At 38.0% G+C, this 17,272-nt stretch overlaps 2 protein-coding genes across 7 annotated transcripts in view; both read left to right on the top strand.

The window, feature by feature from the left end:
- MRPS36 (mitochondrial ribosomal protein S36) overlaps positions 1-1,075 on the top strand; it is a 10,354-nt gene extending 9,279 nt beyond the window's left edge. Inside the window, exons 4-5 of one of the 2 annotated variants that reach the window (XM_039256036.1) lie at positions 116-287; positions 817-1,075. In XM_039256036.1, coding sequence (XP_039111967.1) covers positions 116-287; positions 817-834 — 190 coding nt within the window. In that variant the 3' untranslated portion in view covers positions 835-1,075. Of the gene's footprint in view, positions 1-35; positions 288-816 lie in introns of both variants that reach the window. The other variant, XM_039256035.1, reaches the window with a different exon arrangement.
- Positions 1,076-5,238: 4,163 nt separating this feature from the next.
- CDK7 (cyclin dependent kinase 7) overlaps positions 5,239-17,272 on the top strand; it is a 33,345-nt gene continuing 21,311 nt past the window's right edge. Inside the window, exons 1-5 of one of the 5 annotated variants that reach the window (XM_039256061.1) lie at positions 5,239-5,448; positions 5,806-5,865; positions 14,054-14,087; positions 14,953-15,020; positions 15,924-15,992. In XM_039256061.1, the coding sequence (XP_039111992.1) occupies positions 5,383-5,448; positions 5,806-5,865; positions 14,054-14,087; positions 14,953-15,020; positions 15,924-15,992 (297 nt within the window). In that variant the 5' untranslated portion in view covers positions 5,239-5,382. Of the gene's footprint in view, positions 5,449-5,805; positions 5,866-14,053; positions 14,088-14,952; positions 15,021-15,923; positions 15,993-17,272 lie in introns of those variants that run through there. The other 4 variants (XM_039256059.1, XM_039256060.1, XM_039256064.1 and 1 more) reach the window with 4 other exon arrangements.

Genomic DNA, 17,272 nt, shown 5'->3' with positions numbered 1-17,272 from the left:
GCAGCAAGATGGCGTCTGCCAGCAGGGTCGTTCAGGTAGTCAAGCCACATACTCCATTAATAAGGTTCCCTGACAGAAGAGACAATCCTAAACCCAATGTATCAGAAGTTTTGAGATCAGCAGGACTACCATCTCACTCTTCTTCAATTTCACAGCATTCTAAGGGAAGTAAATCACCAGATTTGCTGATGCATCAGGGTCCACCAGACACTGCAGAAATTATAAAAACATTACCTCAGAAATACAGAAGGAAGCTTGTGTCTCAAGAAGAAATTGAATATATCCAAGTATGTCATTACTCTTAATCATAGTACTGCTCAAAACACCTGAACATTGGTTGGCTTTTGGAATTTCATATGCTGATTTGCTTGCTTTTTCCATTGCCTTGTCATGGTGGGTCCATAGCTAAGACCAAGATAGTCAGGTAGGCCAGGATTATGAGAAATAAACCATGTGCAAGCCCTCAGTTAAAGTACTTTAAGGAATACATGTATAGAAGTATAATATGGTAAGTAGCAATAGCTATAAGCACATGAAATTACCAAGGACCAAGAGTCCTTGGCAATTTTTCAATGTGAAGGGCTTATGAGACCAAGGAATTTGAGCATCAGCAGTCAAGGTCAAGCTTGAGTCCCTTCCCCATCAGAAAATTTTACAACATTGATACAAGTGCCTAAGAGCAATGAAAACCTGAAATTGTTTTTAAACACCTGGAGATCATTTGCTTAAAATGGTGTAAATTTATTTAGTGTCCATGAAAACATTTCTTTTATAAATTTAATACCTAATCTTTTTGCTTTATTTTTTCCTTTTCAGCGTGGAGGTCCAGAGTAATCACTGACAATGTGGCTGCTGTTTGTCATCAGACAAAAGAATAGTCTTTACAATAAAGGACTTCCAAACTGGCACATGAGAAATTATACATTAAACAACTTGAATAAATACTCTTAAAAAAAAAAGAAATAGAACATTTAGATGGACACTTATATCTCCTAATATATATATGTTGGTTGGCTTCTCTACAAGCTTACCTAATTGTTTATATACTTATTAAAGTATACATTTTTAAATGTTAGCCTATTAATTTACTCTTGATTATCAAGTATTATTATTTGTTGTGCTATTAAAAGCATACAATATCTAGTAAACTTTCACAGGTTTCCCATAATTCCAACTTTTGTTTCAGTTCCTTTTTTTTTCTTTTTTCTCTTCCTCCTTCCCTCCCTTCCTCCCTTTCTTCCTACTTTCCTTCCTTCATTTCAGAGAGCACATACCTAATTGTTTATATACTTATTAAACATACAAAAGTGGGGAAATGGCAGAGGGAGAATCTTCAGCAGGCTCCAACTCCAAGCTCAGTCTGGAGCCTGATATGGGGCTCAGTCTCATGACCATGAAATTATGACCTGAGCTGAAATCAAGAGTTGGAAGCTTTATTGACTCAGCCATCCAGGCACACCCTCAATTTCTTTTTAAGACATGCAAAGATTTATCAAATAGAATTGCTGTTTCAGGGAAGTGATTTTCCTAAGTTGGATGAGGATCAGTGAAAGAATGACTCCATTATTAATTTTCTTTACATTTTTTCATTCATAAAATTACTTGTATAAGTAGTTTAAAAAGCATATCCTACGTCTAAATGATAAAAATACAGCCAAGGTTAAACAGGTGACTTTGTGGTATTAGAACTGGGAGTTAATACAAAAGATTATTTGTAACCTACATTTAGAAGAAGATAAATATAACCTAGAAACACGTAACATTGACTAGAAACTGCAACTTACTATGTTATTAGGGGTGTTAAGAAAGTCTTATTCTTTGATTTTTTTTTTTTACTGTTTTGATTATCATTATGTGTGCAAATTCTGATAACCACTAACTTTCTCAAACTTAATGTGTGAAAGCCTCAAAATCAATCAATATTTACCTTATTAAGGCAATTTATGAAATTTTAATTAGGTCTTACAGATGTATTATTGTGAAACTAAAGCCTCACAAAGCTAAATAAATTTTCTTCCATACCTTGAATGATTTCTAGAATATGCTTTAAAAGAAGGCATCTATAATAGTAAGGGTAGCTCATGGGCAATAGAGTTAGATTGTTGTTGAGTATCATTCAGTCGTCTGTGGATTCAGCTTTACTTTTTTTTTTTTTTACTGTTCCAGAGTTGTGGCCTAATATGAATATTGCCCATTGCAAATATGAGATAGGTATTTGATGGTAGCAATAAGCTGTTCTAGTGACTCAAAAGTAACATGATTCATGATTCTTGATGGTAGCAATAAGCTGTTCTAGTGACTCAAAAATAACATGATTCATGATTCTTTTTTTTTAATTTAAAAAACTGTGGAAATTTTTCTTAAAATTTCTCACCATTCTCTTTTTTCTCTCTGTAATTTTTTCATTTCAGTAAAAGGAAGCCAAGGACTTTTTTTTTTTTTTTTTTCTTTCAGAAACAGTGGGTTAAAGTAATGAGAGTGATTTGTATAATACTGTGGGCCAGTAGTCAGAAACCCCATACTAGAACTGTCTGAAGGCCACCTTAGTACAGATCCTATCACGAAAGGAGCAGTGAAAAAATAGATCACTTTTACAAAATTGGTGAGCACAAGTATGACAAAAAGGCATATTCAGTGGGAACTGGTGTCATACGATGAGTTCCCAATATGGATGGTTTCGAAAGAATTCTGGCTTAGCTTTAAATGAATAGTCTGTATTTTCAGTCCAGAGTTAAGCACTTAAATATATGTAACCATCAACAAATTGCTGAATTTGTTCAAGTTTCAGTTTTCCTCTCCAATACTATACAGTGTGATAGGCAGGGTCATAGTAGTGTATTATGTATTACTTTGCAGCAATTCAAAATTTAGTAGTAACTAAAAACCCAAAATGTGGCTAAAAACAACAATAATCACTTTATAGCTCATGGTTCCTCTGGGTCTGGAATTCTGGAGCAGTTTGGCTCTGCAATTGTGCTGTCTCCATGGGGTTGCAATCACATTCCAGCGAGGAATGCCGTTATCTGAAAGCTTAACTGGAGCTAGATTATCTACCCCCCAGTGGATCACTCACATGGCTAGCAAGTTGATGCTGGCTGTTGGCAGGAGGCTCCAGTTCTTCCCCACATAGGTCTCTTCACAAGCTACCTGATTGAATTCATGATATGATGGCTGAGCAAATGATCTAAGCATGCAAGGCAGAAAGAGCAGTGCCTTTTAGGATCTAGACTTAAGAGTTACAACACTCACTTCTGCCATATTCTACAGGTCACACAGAACAGCCTGTTTCACTCTCAGAGTAGACTACACAGGTGCATTGATACAGAAGGGAAGATTCATTGGGGCCATCATGAAAGCTGGCTGTTGCTAGTGGGTGCAAGTGTTTTCTAAGTTGTATAATGCTATACAGATGCCAGGTGGTATTTTATGCATACAGTGACCTAATGAACCCAGAATATCCCCTAAACCACTGTTTTACACTATTTAAAATGTCCCCAAATAGGAATTAACTTGTCAACAGCATACGATAATGTGATTATCAGTTCATATGCCATTATATACTTTGGAGCCTCTAGCCTCACAGGTGTATCATCACATTTAGCTCACTACTTAGCTTATTTCTACTACAAATGAGGATAAGTTACTGTTAAAGTGATGGAACTTTGACTTAAATTCTTTGCTACCATATATTATTCGGTATGACTTGACACAGTCAAGAGATAATGGTAAAGATGATGTGTTTTGTGTAATGTATGAGAAGTTTGCCTATGAATGTATCAGAAGTCAATAAAAACCTAGGTGACAAAAAGCTGGAAGGTGACCAGTAATAGTTATGCAATGGCTAACAAACTGAGCACCGTCAGACCCTAGTCTAAGGGTGTTGGAAATGTGAAGTCATTTAATCCTTGCAGCAACTCAATGAATAGTCGGAGACTAGGAACCAAAAGGTTAAATACTTTGCCCAGGTAATAAATCTAGTGATTGAGTATTTGTGGGGCCAGTACTCAATTGCAGGTAGTCTAGAACCAGGGAAAGAACTCAACCCTTACCTCTACATTACATTTATTAAATTATGAGTGTTGGTGTTCTGCCTTCAACTCTTAGAAACAAAAGTTCCAGCTCAGAACCTTGGAATTACCATTTGTTTTTTTTCCTCCACAACGCATATCCAGTCTGTCAGCAAATACTATCGGCTAGAAGCCAAAGTGATACAACCTTATGTAGCTTACTGCACTATTTCAAGGGCCTTGGTTTTTTTCTTGCCCGTCTAAGTCTGTGTTGCTGTAACTCAAAACGGCCATAGTGAAGTTTTAAAAACAATTAGGTAACATCACTTTGCTGAAAACTCTACAGTGGCTTTTTTTTTTTTTTTGCAGTGTCTTTTCACTGAGGCCTTTTAACATCTTACTTAAAACTGCGAACTCTACTATATCCCCTTTCCCTGCTTTATTATCTCTGTAGCACTGAACTCTGTATACCATATATTATCTCCTTCCAATGGAAAGCATGGATCCTTGTCTTTTTCCCTCCTGATTTCTCAGTATACTATAACAGAGCCCGGCACATAGTACTCAATATACATTCGCTGAATAGTGAATTGATGTGTTTAACGTGTTGATTTGTACGAAAACTTAACGCGAATCAAGGTTGGATACTGCTCACAGTTAACAAGCACTATGTCTAAACTTTCTGGATGTCTGATTTACTCTTCAAAACCATTTACGATACAGCCTATTTCCATTTACAGAGTAGAAAAACCGATGACCAGATTGCCTGTTCCACAGCACAAAATTATTTAGTTGACTTGGAATTTTCTTCCCCTGGTAGTGCTTTTTTACAAACGACTGAACTAAGAATGCCCCCTGACCAAACCTAAAGAACTGGGCTTTCTTCTAAGTAACTTGAGACTGCGACGCCAGGCGTCCATAGCAACCGTGGCGACAGCACGCCCTTGCGCAATTAGCGGAAAGCGAGATCCGAGATAATAAGGTCAAGTCTTCCACACTCATGCATTAAATCCCGAACTCAGGACATCGGATCGGAACGCTGACTTGCATCCGATAGTGAACGAAATATCTAAGTTAAAACCGTAACAGGGTTGCAGTCATCACCTAAAAGATTCCACTTCGGGTACTAACGGGCTATGGCGTGACAAGGCGGGGACGACACAGAAAAATCGACACGCCGGCCTTGAGCAGCTTCCGTAGGGCGGGGTTCTGACCGGACTTAGAGGCGTCCAGCTCAAACCGGAAGTGGGGGCGGAGCTAATAAAGCGTCTGCTTTCCGTCAACGGAAGTGGCTGTTTGAGGCTCTAAGGTAGCTTTAAATCCTGCTGTCCCCGGAGCTCGCCCTTTGCAGTTGGAGTCGGGTTTCGTGCGACGGATGGCGGTGGACGTGAAGTCGCGAGCAAAGCGTTATGAAAAACTGGACTTCCTCGGGGAGGGACAGGTGAGGCTCCCGGGCGGGATTCTAAGGGGCCTGAGCGGAGAGCGCCGAGTCGCCTCACGCACTCGCAGTTTTTCTGGTGGAAGTCAGAGGACTGGCCTGGCTTCTCGTTCTTTTGGGGCGGGTCTGCTCAGACCCACTTGCTGCCCATGTGTATACCCTAGAGGAGAGCTGCTAAGTGGCCCTCTCCTTTCTGGAGAAGAGACCGGGACGGGCAGTTTATCGCCTCACCACGTTTCAGGCAGCCGCGCGCATCTGCACAACAACCGTGGTGTGTTTGCTTCTCCAGATCGGTAAAAGTGAAAAGGCAAACATAAAAGAGCTCCCACAAACTTAGATTATTTCTGCTCTTCTCTCTAGTTTGCCACGGTTTACAAGGCCAGAGACAAGAACACCAACCAAATTGTCGCCATTAAGAAAGTGAGTTCCCGTCTGTCACTTTTCCGTGAGTCTCTGAGGATGTCTGTCTGTGTGAGCTAAGGCATGGGCTTTTTACTCCTCTTGACCGTACTCTGTTAATGAGGAGTTATTTATGTCATTTTCGGGGAAGGTGGAATTGATTAGTATCTTGTTTCCAAGATGGAACTCGGGTTGAACTAGTTTATTGTTGTTCCGTTAGTTGAAATAGAGAGGAAGTTGTATGTTACGTCTGCTTTATAAACTCAGACGTAGGCAAAGGGGAGAAGGACTCATCTTTTGGATCCTCAGAACTATTCTGATATCCTCACCTTCCCAGATCACTATTTCTGCCACATCTGCATCCATTATATGTATCATCTGTATTTTATTTTATTTTTTTTAAGTTTATGTTGAGAGAGTGTGAGTGGGGGAGGGGCAGAGAGGGGGAGAACAAGAATCCCCAGTAGACTATGCACTGTCAGAACTCGCAAAGCGATCATGACGGGAGCCGAAATCAAGTCCTACAGCTTTAATGGACTGAACCCCACAGGCGCCCCTCCTCTGTGTACATATTTTCCATGTAAGGCTTTTAGGAGCATTATCATTATCATTTTTAAAAATGATTTTTGTAGCTTTTTGATTTGGATTCATTCAAGAAACTTCAGTCATATTTAGTTTATTTTCTATATGTCAAGCACTTTCACTTAGTTTTTTCATTTAGTCTTCAAAGTAGCTATGTGAAATAGTTAAACTATCCCCATTTTATACTCCAGGTACCCGAGCCTAAAACAGAATAAGTAACTTGTCAAGATGACACGTATTCTAATTGCTAAAACTAGGATTTCAATCCAGATGTTTTGCTGCCAGGTTGCTTGTTGTTTCCTATGCCACTGAGATCAGTAACCATCCCAGAGAGAGGCTCTTGTCACATCTCAAGGCCTATTGGTGGGGTAGGTGACCACCTTATTGTTCCTGTTGCTATTTGAATCTGTTTCTCCTTCAAAATTCCTAGCTCCTTTGAAGCATATCCCCCTGATTCACTTAAGGCCTGACTCTTGTCTCCCTTTCCACAGGGAAAATTTTTGCTGTTTTTATCTTTTAGCTTTTTCTGACTTACCTCATTTCCCTGTGTAAAAACCTGATCTATTCTGACCCTTTCTAAAGTTATCTTTTCATTTCTACCCATGGTTCACTATATTCTAGCCACACTGACCTTTCGTCCCTTGAACACATTAAATTCACTTCATTCCCAGGCAGCATTTGCTGCCTTCTGGTTAGCATATTTTCCCTCTGAAACGTGGCATGACTGATTCCTAATCTTTAGAACTCACTCACATTCCTCTTCCACATAGAGGCCTTCACTGGTCACCCTTGTCTTCTTTGCCATATTTCTCCATTATCTTCATAACATTTATCAAAATCTGAAGTCCTCTTATATACCAGTTTATTGTCTGTGTACTTCTACTCAAATAATACTTTGCTCTGTGGCCAGTAGTTTTGTAGACATTCATTAAAAGTGTATTAACCTGGGTTACCTGGGTGGCTCAGTAGGTTAAGCATCTGACTTAAGCTCAGGTCATGATTTCATGATTTGTGAGTTCGAACCCCTTGTGGGCTCTCTGCTGTCAGTGCAGAGCCTGCTTTGTTTGGATCCTCTGTCTCTTTCTCCATGCCCCTCCCCTGCTCACCCACACATGCTCTCTCTCAAAAATAAAATTAAACATTAAAAACTATAAATAAAAAATAAAAATGATTAACCAGACTGATATAATCCCTTTAGTGTTTGTATATTGAGTTCTGTAATTGTCTGAAAATCCTAGTGGGGTTTGTTTTGTTTGGGGTTACTTATTTATTTTTTGCTTGTTTTTAATATAGGTTAGGATTTAAAATCCATCCTATTTCTCTTTGATACACTTTTACCCCTTGAAGGTGACTCACAGTGGAATCTTCTTTTATTTGTTTATTATTTTTTTTAATTTTGAGAGAGAGAGCAAGGGAGGGGGCAGAGAAAGAGTATCTTAAGCAGGCTCCACCCTCAGCACGCAGCCTGATGCGGGGCTCAGTCCCACAATATCGGGATCACGACTTGAGCCAAAATCAAGAGTCACATGTTCAACCATTTCAGCCACCCACGTGCCCTAGACATTTATTTTTTTAATTTTATTTTAAGTAATTTCTGCCACCCAGTGTAAGGCTTGACTCACCATCCCAGGATCAGGAGTCACATGCTTTTCCTACAGAACCAGCCAGGTGCTCCTTTACGTTTAATTTTTATTTCAAATAATATGTCTTTGTGGTTTTAAAAATCAGTGAAAAGCCAATACTTTTTAAGATGCTTAACTCCTCTAGCCCTGTTTTTTACTCCGTGGAGCAATCACTTTCAACTCCTATAATTTGTCTCTGGTATTTGCTTTTTTTTTTTTTTTAAATGTTTATTTTTGAGAAAGAAAAAGAGTGTGAATGGGGGAGGGGCGAAGAGAGAGTGAGACAGAATCTGAGGCAGACTCCAGGCTCTGTGCTAACAGGCTCTGAGCTGTTGGCACAGAGCCCAGCGTGGGGCTCAAACCCACAAACCATGAGATCATGGCCTGAGCCAAAGTCAGACGCTTAACCAACTGAGCACCCAGCACCACCAAATTTGCGTCTTTTTAAGTAATCTCTATACCCAAGGTGGAGCTTGAACTCACAACCCTGGGATCAAGTCACATGCTCCACCTACTTAGCCAGTCAGGCAACCCTCTCTGGTATTTACTTCTATTTCATTAAATAATATGCTTACATCGTTATTTCTTGAGTGTTCCCCCGCGCCCACCTTGTTTCAGGTATTATTCTTTCTGCTCTAGATTTGGTGTTTGTGGAACTTCCTCTCCCAGCACTCACATTTTTACCCTCATTCATTGGTTAACATTATGCTTAATTTTACAAAAAATGTATATTCTGTGTTCTTTCACCTTTTGTATCATGGACTTTTAGAATATCATACTTAGAGGTAGGTGGAATATTTGATTTCTGCTGAAAATTATAAAAAAGTAAAATAACATTGGTCTCTACCTCATCTTTTTAAAAAGGTCATACTGAATTTATGTTTCCCAATTTATTTAACCAATCCTGTGTTGGTGGCCTTTTGGAGTATTTCGTTTACTTGCTGGCTGGCTCTCTGCCCCCCCCCCCCCATATATAAGTATTTTTTGCAGTTTGTTTTTCTGAATCAGCATTATTTCTGAAATCTTCTCCATAGATACTGTAGATCTGGTTTATTTATGATCATTGGTGATTAGATTACATCATATGACTATAGTAAAATTTGCCCATCCAAATTCTTGTTGATAAACATTTAGGCTGTTTTGTTGTTTTTATGTTTTCCCTTAAAATAGTCCTACAGATATTCTTATTCATGTGAGTTTCTTTAGAGAATATATCTCTATTTGAACCTACCTATGAATTAGTACTCTTTAAGGGAACATATGTATATAGCTCCAGCCTCACCACATATTGTTACCTTGCTCTTCAAAGTGGTTAGACTACTTTAACCTCCCCCCACATTCTTACCATATTTGTATTGTCAGATTTTACAACATTTGTCAGTTACCTGTAACAGAAATGGTATATGATTGTTTAATATTTCTCTGATTACCATTTAGATTGATCATTTTTTCTTAGATTTATTGGCTTTTTAGACTTTCCGCTACCAGTTTTTCTGTTAGGTTGGTTACATTTTTTCCTAGCTGTTGATTTGGTAGAATACTTCATATATTCTCGACAGTGATCCTTTGTCAGAAATACCAGCTACAGATAACATCTCCCAGCTTTGACTAGACTTGTAGTGTATATATCGTATCTTCTGAAGCACAGAAATTTAGAATTCTGTTCTGGTTGAGTTTGTCCATTTTTTCTTTCAGAGGGTTTCCATTTTGTGTGTTTGCCAACCTCCAGTTTGTAAAGGGTTCTATTTTCTAAAAATTTAAAAATACTGCTTTTCACAATTAGGTCTTTGTTCTGTCTGGAATTAATTTTTCTGTTTTGTGGAATATGAGGATCCAGTATTTTTTTTTCCTTGCTGACCCAGCATATTTGATAGTTTGTCCTTTTCCTGGTGAATTGAAACACCAAGTTCTGCATTTAGTTGTTATGCCAAGTTCCATTATATACTTGGATCTATTTCTGGGCACCCTGTTTTTTTCCATTGATTTATTTTTTACCATCCCTGCTCAAATAATGTAGTGTCAATAATTACTACTGCCTTATAAAAAGTCTTGAAATCTGGTAAGTTGCACATAACCTGTTTTTCTTCAAAATTATCTTGTCTGCTTTATCTATCATTTGGGTAATTTCAGACCATCAGAATTTGATATGAATTAGGTATTACATGGTGCTGGGGCATTATTAATAATTTTGTTAGGTATGATGATATCTTTTGCATATGTAAGGAAATGTAGGTGTTTTTAGAGATGCCTACTTACGTACGTGGGGATGAAGTGACATGAAATGTGAGTTTTGTTATAAAACATTTTAGCCAACAGAAAGGAGAGGATTAATAATGAAATAAGTGGGAAAAAAAAATAATGAAGTGAGGGTCACCTGAGTGGCTTAGTAGGTTGAATGTCCATCTTGGCTGAGATCATGATTTCATGGTTGGTGGGTGCGAACCCCACTTTGGGCTCTCTGCTGTCAACAGGAAGCCTGCTTAGAATCCTCTGTTTCCCTCTCTCTGCCCTTCCCACCACCCTTGTGTGCTAGCATACTTTTTCTCTCTTTCTCAAAAATAAGCATTGAGGCACCTGGGTGGCTTAGTGGGTTAAGCCTCTGACTGGCTTCAGGTCACAGTTTGTGAGTTTGAGCCTGGTGTTGAGTTCTGTGCTGACAGCTCAGAGCCTGGAGTCAGTTTCAGATTCTATGTCTCCCTCTCTCTCTGCCCCTCCCCCACTCTTTGCTTTGTCTCTCCCTCTCTCTCTCCACCCCTTCTCAAAAATAAACAGTAACAAAAGTAAATAAATAAACACTTAGGGTACCTGGGTGGCTCAGTTGGTTAAGCGTCTGACTTTGGCTTAGGTCATGATCTCACAGTTCTCGAACCCTGCATCAGGCTCTGTGCTGATAGCTCATAACCTGGACCCTGCTTTGGATTTTGTGTGTCTCTCTGTCTCTCTCTGCCCCTCCCCCACTTGCATTCTGTTTCTCTCTCAAAAAAAACATTAAAATTAAAAATAAATAAGCATTTAAAAAAATAATAATGAAGTAAATGTGACAAAATACTGATAATTGTTGAATCTGGGTGATAAAGTAGATAACTTCATTAAACTAATATATTTTTACTTTGGTTGTAAAATGTAATAATTTTGGGGGTACCTGGCTGGCTTACTTGGTTAAGTATTGGCTTTGGCTCAGATTACCATCTTGTAGTTCATGAGTTCAAGCCCCACATCGGGCTCTGAGCTGTCAGCACAGAGCCTGGAACCTGTTTTAGATTCTGTCTCTGTCTCTCTCTCTCTCTCTCTCTCTCTCTCTCTCTCTGTGTCTCCCCTGCTCGCTCTTTTTCTCTCAAAAATAACTAAAAATTTTTTTTTAATTAAAAAAAGAAAGTAATAATTTTTAAATTGTTCACAGCTCCTTAATATTCCATGTCTATTTGTCACTGTTCTTTAAAAAATGCTGTTGAGCTTTAGATTTAGATTTCCATTGAACTTAAAGGAAATTTACATATTTGACATTTATGATTACTGAATCTTACTATCCATGAAGGTGGATTTGTTTATTTTGGCCTCATTTTTAATCATGTTTTAATACTGTTTTATAATTTAGTTTTGGAAATCTTTGCACATCTGTTGTTAGATTTATTCGTAAAGTGCCTTATATTTTTTGGTTCTATACTAGTCTGTCTTTATGTAAAAAGTTGTGTCTGTAGTATAACTGGGAGATGTCTATCTGTATCTTTTAATCTACTTATTTTTTATCATTATCAAGAATCTTATTTTTTTTAAATTTTAATTCCAGTATAGTTGACATAAACTGTTAGATTAGTTTTAGGTATACAATACAGTGATTCAACAATTCTGTATATTACTCACTGTTCATCATAAGTGTACTTTTAATCCCCTTAACCTATTCATCCATTCTCCCACCCACTGTCCTTCTATTTGTTCTCTATAGTTAAGAGTCTGTTCTGTTTGGTAGCAATACCAAAGGTATTTTGGTACCAAAATACAACGCAAATAAATTGTCACAACTAGTATTTTTCTATAAATTTTGATTTTTATTATTAATGAAAACAACTTCTAGATAGTCTCTCAAATTTCTTATGATGGAGATAGAATGCATATTATGTATGGGTGGAAAGTTAATGACGAGGTACTTGTTTGAAATTAGAAGAGTACTTCTAAGGAGCGCCTGGGTGGCTCAGTCGGTTGAGCGTCCAACTTCGGCTTAGGTCATGATCTCACGGTTCATGGGTTCAAGCCCTGTGTCGGTCTCTGTGCTGACAGCTCAGAGCCTGAAGCCTGTTTCAGATTCTGTGTCTCCCTCTCTCTCTGACCCTCCCCTGCTCACGCTGTCTCTCTCTCTCTCTCTCTCAGAAATAAAACATTAAAAAAATTTTTAAAAGGAGTCTGTTTCTTGGTTTGTCTCCTTTTTTTGTTTGTGAGTTTGTTTTGTTTCTTAAATTTCACATAAGAGACAAATTATATTTGTCTTTGTCTGCCTTACTTCACTTAGTATTATACCCTCTAGATCCATCCACGTTGTTGCAAATGAAAAGATTTCATTCTTTTATGTGGCTGAGTAATAGTCCATCGTGAATATATGTACCACATCTTTTTTATCTATTCTTCTGTTGATGGACACTTGGGCACTTGAGTTGCTTCTGTAATTGGGCATTTGTAAATACTGCTGCAATAAATATAGGGGTGCATATATCTTTCGAATTAGTGTTTTCATATTCTTTAGGTACATAAATACCCATTAGTGGAATTACTGGAACCTGTGGTAATTGTATTTTTAACTTTTTGAGGAACCTCCATACTATTTTCCACAGAGCCTACAACCAGTTTGCATTTATTTTTTGAGGTAGAATGGCTTTTCTGGAAGCAATTGTTTTTTTGTTTTGTTTTAGTGTTCTTGATTACACTTACTCATTATATAAAGCAATGAGTAAGAGACTGGTGTAAGCCTGAACCTATTAATGCAATTTGCTATGCTTTTTTTTTTTTTTTGTTATGCTTATTAATGGTAACAACCGTTTAGCCATTTTTTGTATTCATCATAATTTGTAATTTTGCTTTTTAGAAAATGTGTTCCCCAAGAACATATTATTGGGCATACTATTAATCATGTTATTTTAGGGGTGCTAGGGTTGCTCAGTTAGTTGAGCATCCCTCTTCGGCTCAGGTCATAGTCTCATGCATCTTGAGTTCGAGCCCTGCAGTGGGCTCACTGCTGTCAGCATGGAGCAGCCTTCAGGTCCTTTATCCTCCTTTTTTGGCCCTCCCTCACTTGCATGTGGCATCTTTCTCAAATATATAAACATTTAAAAATTTTTTATTTATTTATTTATTTTTTAATTTCTGAGAGAGAGAGAGAGAGAGAGAGAGAGAGAGAGAGTGTGTGTGTGTGTGTGTGTGTGTGTGTGTGTGTGTGTGAGAGAGCAGGGGAGGGTCAGAGAGAGAGGGAGATACAGAATCTGAAACAGGCTCCAGGCTCTGAGCTAGCTGTCAGCACAGAGCCCAATACGGGGCTCGAACCCACAAATCGTGAGATCATGACCTCAGCTGAAGTTAGATGCTTAACGTACTTAGCTACCCAGGTGTCCTTACATAAACATTTTTTAAAAACATGTTATTTTATGTTTATGTGGTATGTGTTTTCCTCCCATGTAGGCTTACTTGAAGTGATTTTTTTTGATAATCAGTATACCCTCAGTTACTTTTCCACATTTAATCATGCAAAGATAAAGGAGACATTTATTTTCTTAATTACATTATTTGAATGTGTAAGTCAAAAACTTAAGGAGTGAAGAATGGTAGGTACTTGATCCTTTCTTATATTGTTAATTTTGCCTTTCAAATTAATGATTTAGACTCCCTTCTTGCTTACTAGCTGTATGTAAGTTGCATGTTTTTACTGTGGCTGTGTTTTTGAAGTGTTTGTATTTTATGCATAAAGTCTAGATAATTTACCACATTTTTAAAGTGTTTGGTTTTTTTCTCCCCTCTACCAGATTAAACTTGGACATAGATCAGAAGCTAAAGATGGTGAGTATTTAATGTAATCTGACACAACAGGATAAGTTTTTCTTCTCACTGAGGAAGTTAGCCAAGTATTAGTTAGTTATAAGTGGTTCTGGATAGAGTTATTGCAGGGTGCTAGAAGAATAGACTCAGGATAGAGACAGGATATCAGTGATATCCATCATTTGGTTGTTAAGAGTCATGTAAGTCATTCAAGTCATCTGAGTAAATGGAACATAGCAAGGTTATCAGTGACTTGTCCGGTCTTCATTACTGTTTAAGGTGTTGTTGTCAGCAGTTTATTCTTTTTCTGAGCTTTTAGTTACTTTGAAAATTCAGGATATAACTTCATGGAAGTATAGAGAAAACTCACTCTGGAATAGATGTATGGAGGAAAATATATCTTTATCCCTTCCTCCAGACCCTTGTGTGCTACGGGGCTAAGTCTTATTTACTCATCAAGAACTAGTTTTTATAAAAAGGATCCATCATCTATTTAACAGCTAGTACCAGATCTTATTTTTAATTAGTTCTATTTTGCTCTTATCATCAAGAATCTATTGCTAATATTCCTAATGCAAGAAGGAGGAAGCTGACTTACTGCTTCATGTTACCAGCTGACACCTGTTATTCCAGCAGTCTTCTAAAGTGATATGCTACAAAGTGAATACTTGTTTTCGTCATTTATCTTAGTCTGTGTTAAGCTAGTTTAAAAATAAAGCAATATAAAAGAAAACCAGATGCCATAAAAATTGTCAAAGTAACCCTTATTTTTCTGTAGAATATGGATTTCTATTTCCTGAAAGACTAAAATTTCGCAAAAAAATGTTTGTAAGAAGATTTGAGATTTCAGAATTACTTTTCACATTTTGCTCTGCCTTTTATATAGGTATAAATAGAACAGCCTTAAGAGAGATAAAGTTATTACAGGAGCTAAGTCATCCAAATATAATTGGTGTGAGTATAATCTAAGTTGTTTCGGGGATTTGGGACCCTGTCATTTGTGGTAGATGTTGATTGAAGGCTGAGTTGTTTTGGGTGGGCCTTGCAAAACTTAAAAGTTTTTCATGCTGAAATGTATTTTCTGTTCGAGTTGATCTGTAGGCAATTGTCTTTAAAACTATGCAACTGATGAAATAAATTTAATTTTGTTACAAATTATTTTTGCAGCCTATGGAGCTCCAGCATGCCTAAGACCTTGAATAAGCTCCCCTACAACTCTGTGCTATAGTTTCTAGTTTATAGGGTTGTTGTGAGACTGGTTAATTTATTGAACGCGTGTAAAGTGCCTGGCATAGAGATGGCGTATAATGAATAATAGCTGCCAGTGCTATTTATAGGGTTTTCTTAAATAATGAGCATGGTAATTTTCTGAATTAAAGACCGAGGTGAGGTTTCATTAATTATTTCTTAACTGTAACTGAAAATTTGGAGGACAGTTTAAGTAGTGACTTTCTAAAAATTTTTGTTTATTTATTTATTTTGAGAGAGACAGAGTACGTGAGCAGGGGAGGGGTAGATAGACATTCCCAAGCAGGCTTCATGCTCAGCACAGAACCTGATGCGAGGCTCAATCTCATAACCATGAATTCATGATCTGAGCTGAAATCAAGAATCGGATACTTAACCAGCTGAGCCACCCATGCGCCCCTAGTGAGTTTTTAAAAAATATTAAAGTTTAGTATTTTTGTGCTTTAAAGCACTAATTCCTAGAAGAAAAAAAGGATAAATGTCAAGTTTAATAAAAAAAATTCAGATTTAACAGGGAAATATCAGCAGTCCAGTGCTTTGGTTGGTATAATATTTTCAAGTATTTAATAGAGAATCAGATTTTGATTATTTTTTAATACTGCTTTGCAGCTCCTTGATGCTTTTGGACATAAATCTAATATTAGCCTTGTCTTTGATTTTATGGAAACTGATCTGGAGGTAAGATTAAGATTCCTAGAGGAATTTTTTTTCTCTCTCAATCAAAGAGAACCTAAATGTTTATTTTCTACTTTAAAGATACTGTTAGTCAAAGGAATGCTTAATTTTGTTGAAATGTGAATGTACTCCCCACCCTCCCACCCCCCACAGTGAGAGAGAGAGAGTTTGTGTTTGTGCAGGCAGGGTAGTCAGATGGAGAGGGACATAGAGAATCTCAAGCAGGCTCCAGTGAGAGCATGACCGAAGCCACAATCAGAAATCAGACACTTAACTGACTAAGCCACCCAGGTGACCCTTTTTTAATTTTTTAATTTTTTTGTTTTTGAGAGAGAGAGTGGGAGAGGGGCAGAGAGAGAGAGAGAGAGGCCCAGAATCTGAAGCAGGCTCCAGGCTCTCTGCTGTCAGCATAGAGCCTGATGCAGGGCTCGAACTCAAACCATGAGATTACGACCTGAGACAAAGTTGGCCTGTTAACCAACTGAGCTAGCTGGGCACCCAAGTACTCTTTTTTTTTTTTTTTTTTTTAACAAATAGTTTATTGTCACGTTGGTTTCCATATAACACCCAGTGCTCATCCCTACAAGTGCCCTCCTCCATGCCCATCACCCCCCTCACCCCCCACACCCATCAGTCCTCAGTTTATCAGCATTTCAAGAGTCTCTCGTGGCTTGCCTCCCTCCCTCTCCCCCACTATTTCCCCCCTTCTTCTCCCCAATGGTTCTCCGTTAAGTTCCTCCTAATCCTCCTATACGTGCAAACAAATGGTATCTGTCCTCTGCCTGACTTATTTCGCTCAGCCTAACACCCTCAAGGTCCATCCATGTTGCTACACATGGCCAGATTTCATTCTTTCTCGTTGCCATGGAGTATTCCATCGTATAGATAAACCACATCTTCTTGATCCATTCGTCCGTTGATGGACACTTAGGCTCTTTCCATGTTTTGGCTATTGTTGAGAGTGCTGCTATGAACATTGGGGTACATATGCTCCTACGCATCAGTATTCCTATATCCCTTGGGTAAATTCCTAGCAGTGCTATTGCTGGGTCATAGGGGAGTTCTATTGTTAATTTTTTGAGGAACCTCCACGCTGCTTTCCAGAGGGCCTGCACCAGTTTCCATTCCCACCAACAGTGTAGGAGGGTTGGGCACCCCATTACTCTTAAGTGAAAGATCTTTTGAGTCATTTAGCCATATTCCCAGTGTTAGATACATAAATTTGGATTTCAAAGCATTTTTGCTGATCAAGTTCCTGTACTTTATTGATACTATTTTTAGAT

Source organism: Hyaena hyaena, unplaced genomic scaffold, assembly GCF_003009895.1.
Source record: "Hyaena hyaena isolate Hyena2069 unplaced genomic scaffold, ASM300989v1 scaffold_558, whole genome shotgun sequence".
Classification (NCBI taxonomy): Eukaryota; Metazoa; Chordata; class Mammalia; order Carnivora; family Hyaenidae; genus Hyaena; species Hyaena hyaena.
The sequence above is the reverse complement of the archived record's forward strand: the minus strand, read 5'-3'. Positions and strand labels throughout refer to the sequence as shown.